At 41.2% G+C, this 20,446-nt stretch overlaps 1 protein-coding gene across 1 annotated transcript in view; it reads left to right on the top strand.

Moving 5' to 3' along the window:
* Positions 1 to 7,700: 7,700 nt before the first annotated feature.
* alkal1 (ALK and LTK ligand 1) overlaps positions 7,701 to 20,446 on the top strand; it is a 42,660-nt gene continuing 29,914 nt past the window's right edge. The window contains exons 1-2 of the mRNA XM_031904549.1: positions 7,701 to 7,786; positions 8,721 to 8,989. Of these exons, the coding sequence (XP_031760409.1) occupies positions 8,737 to 8,989 (253 nt within the window). The 5' untranslated portion in view covers positions 7,701 to 7,786; positions 8,721 to 8,736. The remainder of the gene's footprint in view (positions 7,787 to 8,720; positions 8,990 to 20,446) is intronic.

The raw sequence follows: 20,446 nt of genomic DNA, 5'->3' as shown, positions 1-20,446 counted from the left end.
CACTTTTATCTGCTTTGATAAATATTTCAATTTCATGCTTTACATGCAGATGACTGGATAACTGTTACACTGTGGTTAAGAGAAAGATCATGTTCTCTCAAACATTGTGCCAACCTTATTATTAGCTATTTGTGAGAAAGGGCTTTGTTTGAAATGTGTAGGATGCCCAAAATAAAGGGTTGCAGAGACCTGAGCAACTGCCTGTGATTCCCTTCCTTAGTATTATACATTCTTTATGTATTATATGGCTAACATTTATTTTCTATGTAACCATCAGAAAGTAAATTTGTCTCATCTATTTTCTAGCATCCTTAACAATAACTGCCAACTCTCCAAGCTTATGCCAGCATACAAGAAGGATGGGAAGATGGCATCCGATAGGACTTTTAGCAGATAAGCAAGAAAAGCTTTTTATAATATAAATATACAGTATATATAGTCAGATGTATCATTTGTTCAGCTTCAGTGCAAATTATATGTATTTCCCTTCTTCTCCCATAATTTTTCTCTTTAAGAGCCCTTCTTACTAAAAGTGAGACATGTATATCATACTGTTTATCATTCTCGATATCTGTTTCTCTCCTGTCTTGAGACTTACAGTATAATCCTCCAACTGAGATTTTCATGAACACATGAACAAACGTACTTAGGTCAACTCAACCTCCTTCTAACCTAAAGGGCTAGTAGCCTTGAACCTCACTTCTCCTAATGGTTTCTTTCTGAGAACGCTTTGCAAAAACTAATGTGATATTGAGTGCCCCTGATAACAATAAGGGTGGGGAGTCCTTAGAGAGTATAAACTCCCCACTTTTGCCATGGCCAGGGACATCAAGGGTCATTACCCTAAAGCCCCAAACCCACAACTGACTTAAACTCCTCAAATGTTAAAATCTATAGAATTTCCAAACCCTCCAAAATGTTTTACTAATCCATTGGGGATACATTTCTGCAACACATTTAGAAGAAGGTGCCAAAGTTATTCTTTCAGTTTTTCAGCGCTCATCATATATATATATATATAAAGTATATCAAAGATGGTATAACAAGTATGACAAAATGAAAAAAATAAAGTGCTAACACCGGGATTCCATCGAAAACAAAGACACTATTGATATTTCATTCAAACAGAAATCAAGTATTCAATTCAAGTGAAACTCTTGAGTGACTTACTTTATTAGTGTATCATTATCCATTTCCCAACCACTCTGTTATCCATCAATATCGACTGAGGAGTACACTAAGCTTATGCAAGCTGCCTGGTTCCCTTTGGCGCTGAGCACAGATGATGCACATATGGCAAATGTTCATGTAACTCGCAGGATCTTAAGATCAGCTGCTATATTAAAATTAATATCTAGTAGTTGGATGTATTCACTGATTAGTATATAACATCAATAAGCACATTAGCACTCTAGCTGTTACACATTTACAGCCCACAGCATCTTCTCACAAGCCAGATGGAATGTCAGTAGTTCTACAGTTTCTCGGGTTAACGATCCCCAACCTTGATCTAGTCAAACATGCCCTACTTAGTATTTACCTCCCATTATTTCTATTTATATGATTCACTGCATAGAAAAGGCATCATTGTACCTCCACCTAATGGTTTAAAATTTAGTGGTCCCTTTTTTACTATAGTTTATACAGGAGCAGTGACCAGCTCCATGTTTTAGTTCCCACCCTACCCAGCTACAGTCAGGTGATCCCAGTGGAGCCAATAAAAGGGAAACCACTTAGGGGTTTTAACCTTGAAAGTCCCTTTGTTCAATGTATATTGAAGCAGTAAAATTCTAATGAATCAGATAAAAGTGAGTGTAGGACTGGCCAGACTGGTAATGACTTTGACGTGGTTGGCCAGCTAGAATATATTGCAAGGTATGGACAAAAAAATCCTTGTTTTGTTTAAAGGGAAGGGCAATTCTTAGTACTTTAGTGCACAGAATGTCTTATATATATATATATATTGATAATGGGTGAGTGCAGAGAACCTCTTGTTGCCGTCTATATGAATTTTGTGGTCAGAACCACCCCCCCTTATGGTTTGAAATTTGGCGGTGAGCACAATTTTCCCTTTCTTGTAAGAAAAAGTGAACACTTATTCACCCATAATGCATTAGTTAAATATACAGAAGGTGTAATACATTTACAGAGAAAAATGGTATTAAAAGGGCCCAAGGACAACCCTCATTGAGCCTACCTCAGACACTGTTTACTGTTTCAATTAAAAATATACTTTGGGTAACATGTAAAGTGATTAAGCTCGAGCACTTTCATTTTGTGATCTGTGGTGTTGTTTTCTGGGTTACTGGTTCCGTATTTTGTAAATGTTTGTTTTTAATTGAATTTATTAACAATAATTGAGTTAGGTATAACAAGGGTTGTGTTTGGGTTGTTTTATCACCATTTTTTTTCTGTTATTCGTATGGCTGCTCTGAAGAGTGTAAGAGTGCAAATGCCAGTTTTGTATGCTTTGCACACTGCTTTTGCTCCATGCAGAATTGCAAGGCCTGCTGCTACTCCCTTGATTAGAGTACTGCCTGCATTCAAGGGCACTCAATTGAATTAGGGCAGGAGAGGCATGTAGGTGTACCCCCTCTTGCTCCCTTCATTTAGTTGAGCATGTTAGAGAGTGGCGGAGAATGCAGGGGGCGCTGACACTGTGCTGTATACCTCAGACTGGATTCTTCATCAGGTGCTTGCACCCCTTAGCGCTCTCGCACTCTTGCCCAGGGCAATTGTAACTTACGCTTTTAGACTCCTTCAAAACAATGCCCTTAAGTGGCCACATTCCACGGGGAAAATACCAGAACACAGTCCTGCATTTACTGGGCTAAAACATTTAATTGCAGCATCCTTCAGGCATCTATCCTAGTAAAACCATTTTCTGAGTGTATATCACTGGGTCCCTTTGTATCAACACAATGCGTCACTTCCAGAGATGCCTACACTAATGCATCATTTTAAATTAGTCATTGTGGTGTCTCCATTACAAAATAATATTGTTAGATGGAATATAATATTTGCTTCCCAAACAAAGCTTCATCGTGTCATATGTTTCAGCTCCGTCAGTTTTACAGCACTCTCTCTAATATGAATCGATATTGGATAACAATATATGTCATATGTGGGCATTTTCTCCTTGGATGAGCTGCTGAGTTAATCTTTGCACAATGGCTTAAGGCATGGTATCAACAGGCTATATATCTCAAAGGGCGAGGGGTTTAAATCAGACTGACAGTTTGCACCTCTCAAGCTCCAGCAACAATTCTAGGTGCACCACAGTAACCTAATAACAAATAACACAGTAACAATAACTTCAAGCCGGTGCTGTTGGGAATTCATTCTAGTACAAGATGAGGATTCTGTACAAGCCACACAAAAATGTCCAGGCCTGAGCAGGGTTTTTCTAATAGAGCTCTCTCTAAAGTAACTGTTTTTAAAAATTGCAAATTGGCCTGGTTTTCTCAACCACTGAATTTCTAATGCCAGCGAGCAGCTACTTCATAGCCTCAGATCTCTGTGTGTAGTGTATGCGCAGCAAGTGCTATAATCTGCCTTACAGTGACCCGGACCTGCTCCCTCTATAGTTAAGAAAAACCCTTCTCCCCAGCTGTAGCTCCTACCTAGGCTCCAGTGGCCAGGAGCAGGGTCTTGAGTGGGGAACAGGGAAGGGTTCGCAGGTGTGCCGGGCCCATCCAATATTGTCTTGTGCGGGGCCCCTGATTGTTATGCCAGTGCTGCCCAATATTAGACGACTGCTTATATTTTCACTCAAGCATTGGCTAGTAATAGCTGGAGAAATCCATAACCGGTGCATTAAAACATATTATTTCTCAGGACTAATATCAATATAGGCTACTACGGTCATATTTCCTACTCATAGGAATACATTATATTAAGCAAATACAGGAATATTGCTTATACCCTGTAAATGATAAAGGCCAATTTACTAAAATAGGTGCTTTCATTTTTTAACTGGTAGCAGGTAGCTAATTGCTAATTATTTGCTATGGGCAACTGTACTTGTGCAATTCAGCACCCATGTCTGTAATTGAGCCCCAGTGTTTAAAGGGGACCTGTCACCCTTAGAAGTAATTCCAAATGCCTTTCTATCATTACTTACACTGTAAAAATGAATTCCATTTTGTTCCCTTCAGTCTTGGAATTCACAATCACAGCAACCAGGGAGGCACCATTTTTGTTATTAAGGCAAGTTTTGTATCACCCCAAAGTCTTGTGTATGTACTAAAATGAGAGGCCTACGGGCACATTTACTTATCCACGAACGCTCTGAGCGTTCGTTCAAACGGTCCAATCGTATTTTCTGCGACTTTTTCAACACTTTTATGACTTTTTCGACTTTTTCGACACTTGCACGACTTTTTCGTATTTTTAGCGCAAAGAAAATCAGATGGGTTTTGCCGCTGTTTGCAAAATTTTGTGACTTTCGGATCGCCAATATGATATTATTATGACTAATACAATTTTTCTGTAAGCATTTTCGTGATATTTGCGATCTTCGGAAATTTTCGTTTCCAATCCAAATTTTTCCCATTCGGGATTTGAACTCGTGTTTTGATAAATCTGCCCCTTAGTGTCCATACCCATGCACAGGATACACAATTATGGAGCATGAAGTGGGAAGCAAAATGAGAAGAGTGCAGTGACATCTAGGAAGTGCAGAACTGACTGTGAAAATAACTGCCTGCCCTCCTGCACAAGCAAAATAGGAATGACAGCTCTGAGTTTTCAATACATTTATAACAGGTATAAATGTTTCAATAAAAAATGTAGGTTTCATGTTTAATGTGCAAAGGACTGTTATATATAGCTTTTTATGTCTGGAGCAAGACTCACCTGGGAAGATGCTGGCAGTTAAGCTTGCCTTACTAACCAGATCTGGCATAGTCACGTTATTAAAAAAGAGCTTACCACACAAGGATGACTAAGAGTTTAGACAATGCTGCAGTGGTGACATAACATAAGAACTCTGTTGTCCTTCTTCCTGCCTACTGTTTACAAGACACATAATTATTTCTTAAGATAGTAGATCTAATAGATCTAATAACACTATGGGTTCCCCTGTTATAAGCTAAAGGGGCGGCCACTGGTGCACTGATCCTTTTTATGGGAAAAACCCATCTCCTGTCTGCCTATAATCCCCTCTAATGTACTTGTACAGAGTAATCATGTCCCCTTGCAAGAGCCTTTTTGCAAAGAAAAAATCTCAAAAGGAGATTTTTATGTTGTGACTATTTATATAAACTTCTGCTGAGTCTCACATAGAGGATAAGTTTATATGCTTATACCTTATTGTTATGGCAAAACAGCATTTGGCCAATTAGGATTTGCACGCAACTGTATTTTTCCTGCACTGTGATGTCTCATTAATAGAGGACATCCAATTCAGGTTAGACTCCAGAGAAGCCACTGATGTGTTGGGATCTTCCTCATCTGCTGTCAGGTCTAATCCTGGAAAGTCCCAGTCTCTCTGCAAAATCTGGCCAGTACATTAAGCATCTGCCCTACTGGTCCATATGGTGTGCCATAAACCTATAAGGGAGAAGGAGACTGGGTGGAGTGCTGATCCTTTGGAACAGGGTCAGACTGGGGGGTGAAAGGCCCACTGGGGCTTCTGCCCCAGGGGCCCTGCAGGTGCACCTGCCGGCCACGTCCCCTAAGTCTCTCCCCCCCCCTCCGCAGGGGCCCCCCTAACCCCCCTCACAGCGCCCCCCACCCGACGTCCTCCCCCTGAGTGCATAATTTAACGCGTCAGGAGGAGCGGTCAGGCAGAGAGAGCGCAGCAAGAGTCAGGTCTGGGCCGCCGGGGCCCACTAGAGCTGGGGCCCACCGGGCGGCCCAATCCGACTCTGCTTTGGAATCTTCTGTAAAATGACTGCCCAAAACTACAGCATTTGTTCTCTTCTATCAACACTATTGGGCCATCAGGATGCGGCACCCCCATTTTTCTAATTGTGCCCTTACAGCCTGTGTGCAATGGTGCTATATGTGGCTGTGGCAAAATTCATGTCCAGAAAGTAATGGATTCTAGAGTTAATGGCCCTAGTATTTAACACTTGTGTGACTAAGATGTCAGAAGGCTCTAGCACAGCAGCTACAAAAATCCAGGTTAAAGGAGAACTAAATCCAAAGCAAATATGGGTAGAAATGCCATATTTTGAATAGTGAACTTACTGCACTAGTCTAAAGTTTCAGAATCTCTATAACAGTAATGATTCAGGCATTCAATGTTGTGTCACCATCTTGGATTTTGTTGGATTTTTGTCAGTGACACTGCACATGCTCAGTATGTTCTGGGCATATGTTTGTAAGTTATTGGGGAGTCCTTGCAAATCATCAAAGTGAAAAATAGGTTCTCATGGTAACAGAACCTGATTCTACAGACCTGATTATTAAATTGTAATACAAATTACACTGGTTTCTGAGTTGCTATTTAATTAAAATCTAAATTCATTACTAATTAGTTTGTATTGTGACATTTATATCCTAAAAATATAGTATATTATGGGTTGGTCCCTAAGCTCAGGTAAGTGACAGCAGAACAGAGCATGTGCAGGGATCAGCAGAAAAAAAGATGGGGAGCTATTGGGGCATCTTCATACATTGAGATTTTCACTTCTAAAGAGCTTTGGTCCATATAGGCTGGTACAAAAACATCCAGGTACAGAAAGCTTCACAAGCAAAGTATAATCCCCAAAATCCTTTGTGCCAGTGTTGAGATGCATCTCACTTTAGATCAAGACTTTAAGGTTTTCTAAAATAATGTTGAACTATTTAGGAATCTCACATCAATCTGCATTGAGCCTAGCACTGAATCAGACACAAAAAACATAATGTTAATGGGACTAATGATCTGAAAAGCACAAATGGAGCAGACTTTATTACTGTATCATAGACATTGAGTGCATGCATCTTGTTTCATTCAGCTGGAAGTAAAAGGGTATCTGCACGTGCCAGATGCTTCAAAAATTCTGTTCATTGTTTAGTTTTTTTAGAATATTTTATATTTTGAGTTTCACGCACTCCCTAAATTAGCAAAGTTACCCCATACCTTGGTTGCTTCTATACACTAATAACAAAAACATTGCTTGTCTCAGATACAGCCACGAAAAATAGTCAGTGGGGGATAGATAATTGTGTGTGTGTAACAGAAGCAGCAACATCTGACTGAATCCCTCAGTGCTAATATATGGATTGGAAGGAAGACCTCTGTGTTATCTGATAAGTAGGGTTATTTAATGGCATAGCTAATTATGGAACCCTGCTGAAATAGACAGGGAATCCCTCTACACTGATATTGCTGAATTATAATTGTAACATGTGCCCAGGTAATTACTTGGTGCTAAAATATATTGCATCTTGACTTTTTGCTTTATTCTGAAAGAATCCACAAAGGTTTTAAATTCCTCCTGAAGCCGGCAGATTTATTAGCCACTGTGCTCTGATCTAGAGGGAGAATCTAATTCACATACAGATCTGAGTCAGTCTAATAGATGGTTCTCAATTGTCCTCCATTGGGAAAAGGGGAGGGTTATACTGTATGCCAGGAAGAGCCTGGGTGACTCAAAGAATGAATGACCAAAGATGTTTTCATTACCTGCCACCCACCTAATGTCAATAATATTAGGCTGAACAATCACACAGGAAACATATAAATAGAGGACAGGTGTAGGGACATCAAAAGATTCCTCTGTGTAACCTGCCTTCACTTGGACCCATCCGGCACAACCCACACACACACAGCAGATTGGAAGGAATCCAAAGGGTAAGTTTTCTTGAACATCTGGAATAACTACAGATGATTTGTGTGTATTACTTTGCAGTTTGTCTAATATCAAATGCCCTATTGTACTGTACATGTAATACAGATTGTGGATAGATGGCAGAAACACAATTAGACATTACAACTTATTGATATTACTGTGCTGCTGCTATTATTCATTATTATATATATTCAATGACACAGCAACCAACCCACAGGCAGTTCCATATCTGACACTGTAAGTGCAGGGCTCTCTGTATTCTGCTCTATACATAGGCATATTCAAATGCATTCATCCTTATATTAAAAAAATATTGAACACTATAGAAGTGGGGGGGTGTTATTATTATTAGAAATTGATGTTCATTATGTAAACCCTAGATATAGTTGAACCCCATGTCCCACAGTGAATAGCCAGTAAGTCAGCACATTGGGTTTAGCCAGGGCCTGGGGTGGCAGAACTTGCTCTTTATGATCCCAGCGATGCAAACTCAGAAGCAATCCCCCAGCCTTTGTATCCTATGTGCCGCCTGTTAATGCTTCTCTAATCCGTGGCTAGAAATGAGCCCTGGAGGGGATGCTGCACATGTGGGGAGAGGCAGCCCTGAGGGAGGAGAGTCTGCCCAGTCAATTAGGGAGGATAGGCTTCTCCTTGCTATGAATGTGCCCTGCTGGGCGGAGTGCCTGCCACTTGTATGTTGGATCCTGACTCTCGGAGGGATACAGGGACACAGGACACAGAGCTGACACTTTGCTCCCGTTACAGTTGAAGGCATCGCAGCTTCTCTCCATATATAACTTTTCCCTCAGTTGCCAACTATAAGTTTGCCCCGGGATAGAGCGGCCCCAGCGCTGGACAGACCATGCCAAGCCGAGGAAGGTGATGGGCAGAAGGCAGAATGTGTAACCCTTCTCCCCCTCCCTCTCTCTTCCCCAGGTTTGTAAAGGGAGAGATGCACAGGGCAAGGGCATGGAACGCTCTTCTAGCCATCTCCTTACTGCTGGTGACCGGGACAGTTCAGGGCATCGGTGAGGTGCGGCCAGGCGAGAGGAAAGCGCTGCTGGACCTCCTGGTGCAGGTTATTGGGGACTCTAACACTCACAGAGAAAGTGCCAAAGTCCTATCGCGGCGCTACAGTGAGAGGGCAGCTCTGCGCTCTGCCGATCCGGCGTCTGCCCCCAGGGCCAGCAGTAGGCGGCCAATAGGTAAGTGGCCCTTACCGTTATATTCGCCAATAGGCGTGAGTTCCTGGGAGTCCTGAGGGGGTTTTACACATGGCTGTGACTTGCTCCCTCTAATCCCATAGTTGTATCTCCCAGGGGAATGGGCTGCCGATGCCTGGTCTCAGGGATAATCGCTTTATGGGAGAGATGAGCAGATCTGCTGCTGCTTCCCTTACTCCCCTGCCTGTCTCAGCTCTGTCCTTTCTAATTCATGCAGCCCCCCTGCTCCCCATTGGCTGGGTATCTGCAGGCTGTGAGACACAGTAAGGGACACAGAGGTCTGGTATTGGGCAGCACACTGCAAACTCTATTTTCATCATTAATAATAAATGCCCCTTAAAAACAAGTGACTAGAGAGTTGTAAAATGTTCCCTTTGCTGAACTGTGGTGAGATCTATTGTCACCTTTGATAGACACAACCAGGGCCGCCGCTCTGTATAAGCAGAGTACTCAGTCTGCATAGGGCACCAACTCCCAGGGGGGCACCATCCCAGCTGCTCCAAAAAAAAAACATTTTTCTATATTATAACATACCCCCCAACACTGTCCCGCCGGTTTTTATAGTGCATCCTGCTGTCCCGGATAGTTCAATCAATCTATGGGGGCTATTGGGGGCACTTACTATGGGGCATTGTCTATGGGGGCAATTGGGGGCACTGTGTGTGGGGCCCCTATAGTAGGTGTTTTTTTTTTATTATTTTATTTTTACTTCCGTAATATTTGGGGGAGGGGGCACAAAAGTAAATTTCTGCTTAGGGCACCCATTTGGCCAGCAGCGGCCCTGGACACAACCCTGCCTGGGCACCCAAGGCACAGGCCAGAGAATCACCTGCTAGTTGGTATAATTCTCTGCTTGCATTTTTAGGGGGAACATTTTGCGTTTGGTTAAATATGGGAGTAATTAGTGAAAGTTATACAAAGTCTGATACTTAGTATGGTCCCCCCTACCTGCCTGTCCCAGAAGCATCTCCTGCAATGAAGTTATCAGGGAAGCTGATTCAGATCATCAGCAGATGGGGGCAATGGCTATGGGTTAGAGCTTTCTCACACTGGAACTCTTTATTGAATCCTAACTCAATAAAATTGTGCTAAAGATGAAAAGATGACATATAATTAGTGTTTTTTATGTACTTATATGCCTGGTTGAGACTGCTTATACTAATTTATCTCATTTGCATGCTTTATATGCCCCCCCAAATATAAAAATGTATATGTTCATTGTTCAGGTCCTTCTTTACCTTTAATTCTGTTGGGAATTGACTTAGGTCTAATAATGCAGCAAAAAGATGAAAAAAATCTGTATTTCTGTATATTGGCACAATAATATAATCGAAACTTGTACTTCGGCTGCAAGAGGTTCCTTGTTAGCAGTTTTATTGATGGGCCTGTCAGTGGTGAATTGCCTGGAAATCAGCCACGCAATAAATATTTAGGTAATATCCTAAGGAAAATGACAAATTACTGGTTCCTATCAAACGTTCATGTCATTACCCCCCTGGGGACTGCAGAACTGCACTTTGACAAATGCCTCACTAGTAGGTGATGTTATTCATTGTATGGATTAGCTATAGCTAGACTTCATTCATTCAGAAGGCATTGGGGGGGACTTATCCAGAGTGACTCAGAAGAGAGGAACGGGCACTTATTTTGTGTTCATCTGCTGTCCCCCTGCGATTTCATGTATAACGAACGACAATAGTGTTTGAGATGTTTCTGCCTCACTTGCTCCTTGAAACACATTAAAACTCCAGGGGAGGCCGAGTCAATTATTACAGCCCTCCCCCCACTCAGTGAGGACTTCTTCCCCGCAATTTTTGTCTGGTCCTCTTAATTTAACCTAATGCAGGATAACGTAGGAAAACTCTGTCCCCTGTATCAGTGTCCAGACTATGAACTGCCTAGACTCCAGATTTAGAAGAAGGCTTAAGTGCTGAAGGGATGCTAGTGAACGAGTTAACTGAGATGATGATGATTACAATACTTATACACATTATGCACGTCACTTAATAAGAACCATGATCTATGAAGCACTGTAATGACAGATTGTCAAATGTTCCATCTTTTCAAGTTACTTTATGCAGTGTTTCTTATCCTGTTTCTTTGGGGAATTAAGAAATTTCATAGTTAATGGGATTATAAAGACACACCCTAAACAGCACAGGGACCTATTTTGGGGTCCCAGCCCTTGTGTTAAGAATTCTTGACGCAGTCTATGAAAGGTATTAGTATTTAACTAGATAACTACTGATTTTGGGCTCACTTGCCAATATGTGTGGTCTCTTTCTGATCACTGTCTGATCAAAGTCCATTCAGATATCAGTTGGGCTGGACTAATGATCCTTCCAGCCGAGGAGTGAATTGATCTGTGGGCCATGGAGAATATTTTTTATCTGAACGGCATGGGGGGGGGGGGGACTGGGGAAAATGAGTGAAGCACTTACTATAATATGTACGTTAGTTGTCTGCGCTGAGTGTCGGAAAGGTAAAATATCCTGGCAGCCTTATTAGGATTCTAAGGGATTTACTAATCAACAATTAAAAAAAAGCTCACCTCAGTCCACTAAAGGGAAATTTCACATCTTTGTATTCACTTCTGTTGGACGTTTAAGGGCATTTTATCAATGGTAGGAAAAAAACCCTCCATTTTAATCCTTTGATAAATAAACACCTAAAAGTCTTGTCCAAGTGAACAGAGAGCTAGAGGGTTCTCCTCTGCTGAACTGTGGTGAGCTCTCATGTTTCTCTTTAGCAAATATCACTTTACATTCACTAGTGATGCCCAACCTTAGGTCTCTGTCTGTGGTCAAATAAGAAACTCATCTAAAACTGAGAGATTGCCGGGAGGATTTTAACATTGCATGGAACACAACAGAACAGATCAGAGTCACTCCTGGTGATTGTCGAATAGCTATCATTTCATCCGTTACGGCAGTTAATAGAGTTAATGCAGCTCAGTATTACAGCGTTAAGCTACAGTAAGTGATGCTATAATGTGGATTTAAACATGTTCCATGCTGCATTACAAGGATATTATCCTGATGGTTCTGGAATTTGGAACAAAGTGAGAAGTCTTTTTCATAGACTGAAGCGATCCATTTCTTTCCACTAGAGCTCAGTATAAATGTAACAGATTTGTTACAGTCTGTTGTTCTCCCATTGTTAGTTGACTTTCAAGCAGTGTTTGTACCCCATGGCGCTCCCTAGCGAGCACTTCTGCAAGTTACGGGTGCACAAGGGTTCTGGGTTAAATTGAATCTAAATTGTTGGCCTTATTGGTCTGTGCTAGAACTTCATTTTACTATCAGTCCCTCTAAGCCAGAGATCCCCAACCAGTGGCTCGGGGGCAACATGTTGCTCCCCAACCCCTTGGATGTTGCTCTCAGTGCCCCCAAACAGGTAGTTATTTTTGAATTCCTGACTTGGTGGCAAGTTTTGGTTGAATAAAAACAAGATTTACTACCAAATAAAGCCCCTGTAAGCTGATAGTGTGCATAGAGGCTGCCTAATAGCCAATCTTAGCCCTTATTTTTGCACCTCCATGAACTTTTATGGTGCTTGTGTTGCTCCCTTAAGTCTCTTTACATCTGAGTGTTGCTCACGAGTAAGAAAGGTTGGGGACCCCTGCTCTAAGCTAATGGCTGACCTCCCACAACATGTTGATTGGCTGGCATCTTACCTTAGTGCTGGGTGCTGCTGGCTCTCTGGAACTCCCTGGGAATGTATTTAATGGGAGTGGAATCACTGATGATATTTGGGTTTCTGGATACATTTACATTAAAACTGCCAAAAGGTTATATTTAAAGGCACATTCCATTTCAATAGAATACTTACTAGCACATTTTACATTTGGCATTCACCTGCTGTGGGCTACTCTCTATGCTTCCCATTGCCATTTATGGCATTCCACTGCCTAGTAAGTAGCAGCGATCAAAATTCTATGCATTACATTACATTAACATTTATTTATAAAGCGCCAACATATTCCGCAGTGCTGTACAATAAGTGGGTTACATACATGGACATACAGAGTAACATATAAAGCAATCAATAACCGATACAAGAGGTGAAGAGGGCCCTGCCCAAAAGAGCTTACAATCTACAAGGAGAAAGGATTGAGACACAAGGTGTGGGAATGGGCATGACCAGAGTTGTGAGAGGTGGGGCACAGGGTGTTGCTAAACTAGATTAGGGTAAGCTTCTCTGAATAAATGTGTTTTTAGGAAGGCAGAGAGATTGGGAGAAAGTCTGATAGTTTGTGGGAGCGAATTCCAGAGAATGCCTAGTAAGTAGCAGCGATCAAAATTCTATGCATGCTTTAGCCCTCAAGCTTTTGAGGAGAAAGCTTTGTTGCCTCTAATGGGGCATCGTCTTTGGAAAAGTTCATGCTTTACAAAATTTCAAACTTGCTGAAATTAAAAAAATACACCTACATTGTGTGAAAAATAACATAATGGATCTGTATCTGAGTATATCAAAGTGTAAGTAATACAAAAGTTGAAGAAGGTAGTGCTTTATCTGAAAGATGTTTTTTATGATCGCTGAAGAATATCATGATCATGCATTTTAGCACCTGTGTCTCTCTGGAAGCAGTTATTTGGGATTTTATAAAACCGCAGGAATGGGAAAGGCGGGATGCATTCTTCACCAAGCAATAAATCATTAAGAAACCAGTTCAATAAATATATAAGATTGAAAGACAAAATATTGCATGGACAATTAGCACAAAAGTAGAACCAACCAAGAAGATGTTACTAGTCTAGAAGGGTAAAGGTTTTGCCAACCTTTTGGTCCTTTGGTCCCCTGGGACCTTAGTCACCTAGATTGGGTCCTCAGTGATAGTAGGTAAGCTGTTTCATTTTCCTGTGTGAAAGTCTTCTTCTGACTGTTATATTGTATAAAAAGAGAAGTTTATGTGTGCTCGGCCTCTTTTTGGTCTGCACACTTGCCAGAGCAAGTGGTGCTTGAGTGCCTGGAACAAAGTCAGGTTCCAGTATAGGAAAAGTAAGTGCTAACATTTTCTACTGTAGTTCACTCGTCACTCTAGGAGCAGTCCAAGGTTCCAACAAGGAGAGTAGTGAGGGTTAGTTCCTTGCAGTGCCAATGCTGCCATAATAGGGACATCAATGCAGATAACTGTGCCAATATGTCAAAGCTTGCCTGACTGCTTTAATCAATGAAATGCGTCTCTGGTGGTGTATATAATGTATGTTTACATTTACTCTAAAAAAAGTGATCAGCTAAAAATCTCTGTCATGAAAATTACTGGTGTAATTAGAGGTGGTAGCTAAAAAAAAGGCTGTGTAAAAACTGCCTGAAACTGTCCCATTGACTTGCAGTTGCCACCTTTCCCAGCATATCATACTGGCCAGGACATGAGGGAAGCAGGACAGTGGGGGGCAGACTAAGGGTTAAATGGGGTGTGCTGCATTGGGGGCGTTACTGAGTGTAGCTGGTGATTTATTATCTAGTGAGTGAGCAGCTTTCACCTGGTGGCCATATTCCCACTGACACATCTTCAGTGACATTTACATTTGTAAACAGCACATGTATGCTGTAAAGTTCATGCAATGAACAATGCAGGCTTAAGGTCCCCATACACTATAAGATCCGCTCGCTTGGCGATGTCGTCAAGCGAGCGGATCTTTACCCGATATCCCCACCTAAGGGTGGGCGATATCGGGTAGGAAGTTGCTTTAAAAAAAAATAATCCGATCGTTTGGCCCTGAGGCCAAACGATCTGATTACATTTGCGGCCATGGGCAGTCGGTTCGGGGACTGCATCAACGAGCCGATGCAGTCCCCGATCCGACCGGATTTTCTAACCTGGCCGATCGATATCTGGCCAATTTCAGGCCAGATATCGGTCGGCCAGGCTGCTCGTTTCTGCCCATACACGGGCCGATTAGCTGCCGAATCGGTCCAAGGGACCGATATCGGCAGCTTCTATCGGCCCGTGTATGGGGGCCTTTACACAGGCAGAACTTTTATCACTATCTGTGATAAAAAGTTTTGCTTTGATTGTATTGTAATGCTAAAACTGAGCTCATGAAAGGAAGTTAGGAGAAAAAAAAATATGTTCCTCCAAAATGCACAGCTAGAGCAGAGTTTCTATGGAAACCAGCAGTGCAATCTCTTCATTGGCTGCTAGACTGGAGGGTGTGTTTAAACCTGAGTTGAAAAGAACTGAGCATGCTCAGTTAGCCAAGAGCAAATGTCAATTCCTAAGGGGGGGCTGAGTGGGTTACAGGAGGAATCCCAAGTGATTAAGGCAATGCTGCAGCCTTACTGTTAACCTTTGAACAACAGGAGTGGTGGATATTTAAAGATTTTAATGAGGCTGTTCACTGATTTTTGTGTGGGGGTTTATATGTCCTTTAATATGGCAGCTCTAGAGATAAATCTAATAGTACTTGATAGTGAAAGGGGAAAACTGGGCCATTTCACTGAAAAATTCCCCAAGTACACTGTAGTCAATGGGCATTTTTTGTGTCAAACGCATTAAATCCTCACTGCTGCTACCCACATGATCGCACCCACATTTAAATCTCTTCCCTCCACCTCATTACTAAAATCTGTCTCCCGGCTTCCTCTATCTATAATCCCCTCTAATGTACTTGTACAGAGTAATCATGTCCCCTCGCAAGCGCCTCTTTTCCAGAGAAAACAACCCCAACCTTGACAGTCTAACCTCATAGCTTAAATCTTCCATCCCAGTTTAGTTGCACGTCTCTGCACTCTCTCCAGCTCTCTCCAAAACTGCACCGCATACTCAAGGTGAGGCCTTACCAGGGACCTATAAAGAGTGATATTGCCTAAAATTACAGTTTTTTATCCACAGAAATCCTTCTTAATAAGGGAGACCACCACCACACTACTATTTAATGTATAACTAACAATTATGTTACTTCTACCAAAGTGCATAACTCCACTTACCAACACTAAACCTTATTCCATTATTCCCAATTTTGTAAAATCGCTCTGCAAAGCAGCAGCATCCTGCATGGAACTTATTGTTTTGCACAATTTAGTACTGTCAGCCAAAATAGAAACAGTACTCTCTATGCCCACCTCCAGGTCATTAATAAACAAGTTAAAAAGCAAAGGCCCAAGGACTGACCCCTGCGGTACTCCACTAACACTTGTCCACTTAAAAAATGTTCCATTTACCGCCACTCTTTGTAATCTATGCTTCAGTTTTCTATCCAAGTACAAATATTATGTCCCTGGGCAATATGTCTTTGTCGAATCAGTAACATTTTGTATAGAATAATAATGATAGTTAGATACTTTCTTGCACAGACCCTAGTCCAGAAAGTTTTGCATATATAATGAGTGACTGTTACTTTACTATTACAATTAGCTCTTCAGTAATATAATAATAATAATTTAATATTTATATATCAGCAGGACACAGAGAGTAGAATGAGAGTCAGATTGACAAAAATTAGTTTACCTACCTAACGTTCATCCTATTTGTATATATCCACTGATTTATATATTAGAAGCATCCAGTGCTTCTAATCACAATGTAATTTCATTAAATAGCAAGCCCTTAATATAATAATGCTAAATATATTATTATATTATCTTAAACACTTGATTTGTATTGTAGTCACAAAATGATTAGTTGCTTAATACAGAATCTGAATACATTTACCAGTAACCACTATAAATATATATATATATATATATGAACAGAGAGCCGCACACACAAGGACTTAACGATAAAGTGAAAAAATTTTGTCCCTGAGGAAGAGTACAGTTAGTACTCGAAACGTTGGATTTTTTTTTTAATAAAAATTTTTTCACTTTATTGTTAAGTCCTTGTGTGTGCGGCTCTCTGTTCATATATTGCTTCATTTTAGCCAGCACCCAGGGCATTTGAACTTTTATAGGGTGTGCTCCACTCTTCCTTGTATATATATATATATATACAATATATCAGTATATATATTAGAATTGGCATTAGTTAGCCCAATATATTAACAATATTATTCAGTCTTATGGAGTATGACTGTACCTCACAGAAGGTTAATGATCAAATTGAGGAATATTGGCCTAGAACATAATATTTGTAATTGGATAGAGAACTGGCTGAAGGATAGATTACAAAGAGTGGTGGTAAATGGAACATTTTCTAATTGGGCCAGTGTGGTTAGTGGAGTACCGCAGGGGTCAGTCCTTGGTCCTTTGCTTTTTAACTTGTTTATTAATGACCTGGATGTGGGCATAGACAGTACTGTTTCTATTTTTGCTGATGACACTAAATTGTGCAAAACTATAAGTTCCATGCAGGATGCTGCCGCTTTGCAGAGCGATTTGACAAAATTGGAAAACTGGGCAGCAAACTGGAAAATGAGGTTCAATGTTGATAAGTGCAAAGTTATGCACTTTGGTAGAAATAATATAAACGCGAACTATCTACTGAATGGTAATGTGTTGGGGGTATCCTTAATGGAGAAGGATCTAGGGGTTTTTGTAGATCACAAGTTGTCTAATTCCAGGCAGTGTCATTCTGTGGCTACTAAAGCAAATAAAGTGCTGTCTTGTATAAAAAAGGGCATTGACTCAAGGGATGAGAACATATTTTTGCCTCTTTATAGGTCCCTGATGGAAGATTTAAGCTATGAGGTTAGACTGTCGAGGTTGGGGTTGTTTTCTCTGGAAAAGAGGCGCTTGCGAGGGGACATGATTACTCTGTACAAGTACATTAGAGGGGATTATAGGCAGTTGGGGGATGTTCTTTTTTCCCATAAAAACAATCAGCGCACCAGAGGTCACCCCTATAGATTAGAGGAACAGAGTTTCCATTTGAAGCAGCGTAGGTGGTTTTTCACGGTGAGGGCAGTGAGGCTGTGGAATGCCCTTCCTAGTGATGTGGTAATGGCAGATTCTGTTAATGCCTTTAAGAGGGGCCTGGATGAGTTTTTGAACAAGCAGAATATCCAAGGCTATTGTTATACTAATATCTACAGTTAGTATTACTGGTTGTATATATAGTTTATGTATGTGAGTGTATAGATTGGTTAGTATAGGTTGTGTGCTGGGTTTACTCGGATGGGTTGAACTTGATGGACAATGGTCTTTTTTCAACCCTATGTAACTATGTAACTATGTAACTATGTAACATACCAGGTCTCATATATGTTTTAGAGACGAAAGAATAGTCTTTGTTCTCATTCTCTACTGGCCAATTAAAGGAGAAGGAAAGGCTAAGTCACTTGGGGATGCCTAACATTTTGGCACCCCCAAGTGACTTAGCCTTTCCTTCTCCTTTAATTGGCCAGTAGAGAATGAGAACAAAGACTATTCTTTCATGACTTAAATCACTTACCTTGTACCCCGGGCTGGTGCCCCTGTTAGGAGAAAACTGCACCAGTCCGGGGTACCTGTAGCGCTTCCTACTTCTGTTTTTTTTCTGTGGCGAAATCCCTGGGCCGGCGCATGCGCATTAGAGTGAAAAGCTGAGTTTCTTGTTAAAGTTCGGCTTTTCACTCTACTGCGCGTGCATGTGCGAGCTACAGGTACCCCGGGCTGGTGCTGTTCTCTCCTAACAGGGGCACCAGCCCGGGGTACAAGGTAAGGGATTTGTCATTTGGGGGTGCCTAACATTTTGGCACTCCCAAGTGACTTAGGCTTTCCTTCTCCTTTAAGGGGTATTTCATACAACATATACAAGTGTGGTATATATTTTTCCCTTTAAGTTCCAAGTGTTTACAAGTGTGACTGGATATTATACTGTATATGTTATAAAAGGGTGAAGGGACATTATTAACAATGCAGGACAAGTTTCAGGGCAGTGTGTAAATTTTTGCTCCAGCACAACAGATCCCCTTGGAGAAAAAAAATGCGTAAAAGAAAAAAAAGATAAGCACATTGTGTAACATTTGTTGGACAGAATATACATCAGGTATGTCCAACCTTCAAGCCTCCAGCAGAAGGTAATGTGGGGCTCCAACCTTACTGTATTGCCAAACCCTTATCTTCTTCTGTAACCTGCCCATACCACTGTGAATATACTAATAAAAAACACACATTTTGGTCAAATTCCTCTTAAAATCTATACACTAGTGGTCTGATATATTCTAACAAGGCAACTTCATTGGCATCACCACATGACCCAGCTGAAGCAGGTAAATATGATGGTCACATGTACAGTATTAGGAGTTGACCAGCTGCTACCAATGATATACAGTTATTTGCACATTTTGCTTCTTATTTTGTATCAATTATTTGTATGTATTTATTTACAGCAGACGAACATGAGCTCTGGAAATAATTTTCTTTCTCTTTGCATGCCACAAATGTAATACATACTAACAGCTCTAGTATGTGTTGATCATACTTCCCTCCATTCATGACTTTTTCATCACTAACTTACTTGCAATAACTGAGACCCGGCTTTCTTCTACAGACACTGCCTCACTGCCTTCCCTTTCCTATGGGGGTTTACACCTTGCTCACACTCCCAAACCTGGAAACAAAGCAGCTGTAGGATTCCTTCTCATTCCCTGCTGTACATTAAGGGGTATATTTATCATGCAGTGTAAAAAGTGGAGTGAAGCATTACCAGTGATGTGACCAATCAGCAATTAGATTTCAACAGTTAGAAAACCAAATCAAAGCATCTCATTTGCTTCTATGAGCAACATCACCGGTAATGTTTCACTCCACTTTTTACACAGCATGATAAGTATACCCCTTAAAGTTCTTATACCTGCTCCCTCTCTGTTATTTTCCTCATTTGAGGTTTACTATATTAAAATGTTTTCTCCTGTTTCACTCGTCATATACCGACCTCTGGGACGAACCTCACAATTTTTTGACAACTTTGGTGCTTGGATTACTTACTTCCTTTCATCTGATTCCCCATCCATCGTACTAGGTGACTTTAACATACCTGTTAACAATCCTAAAGCTCCTGCTGCCTCTAAACTCCTTTCACTAACATCCTCCTTTGGGTTATCTCTGTGCTGTGATTCCCCCTCTCACTCCAACTCCACACCCTCTTCAGTTCCTCGAACATGCACATCCTGTGACCTGCAATCCCTAGGCATGTCACATCTCTCTTCTTCCTTTGACTCCCTTCACCTAATACATCAACCATCTCCTGTCCTACATCTGGCTACTACAGTACATTCACCACCTGCCCTTAATGAGCTTGCATTGGACCTGAACAGCTCCAACCTTGGCACAATGCTCATACCAACGCCCTCAAGGTGGTCATGTACACTTGATTGTAGCCAGTACAAATCCTGGTCTGATTCAGACTTCAGTAGCTACAAATCTGCTCTCCTATAATACTACCCTCTGCCAAGCTAAACAAACCTACTTTACGGTGCTAATTAACTCCCTCTCTAAAAAACCTGCGCAACTTTACTCTACCTTTAACTCTCTGCTGTCCCCTTCCCCGCCCCCTCCGTGTGCTTCAGTCACTGC

Source organism: Xenopus tropicalis, chromosome 6 (assembly GCF_000004195.4).
Source record: "Xenopus tropicalis strain Nigerian chromosome 6, UCB_Xtro_10.0, whole genome shotgun sequence".
NCBI classification, from domain to species: Eukaryota; Metazoa; Chordata; class Amphibia; order Anura; family Pipidae; genus Xenopus; species Xenopus tropicalis.
The sequence above is the reverse complement of the archived record's forward strand: the minus strand, read 5'-3'. Positions and strand labels throughout refer to the sequence as shown.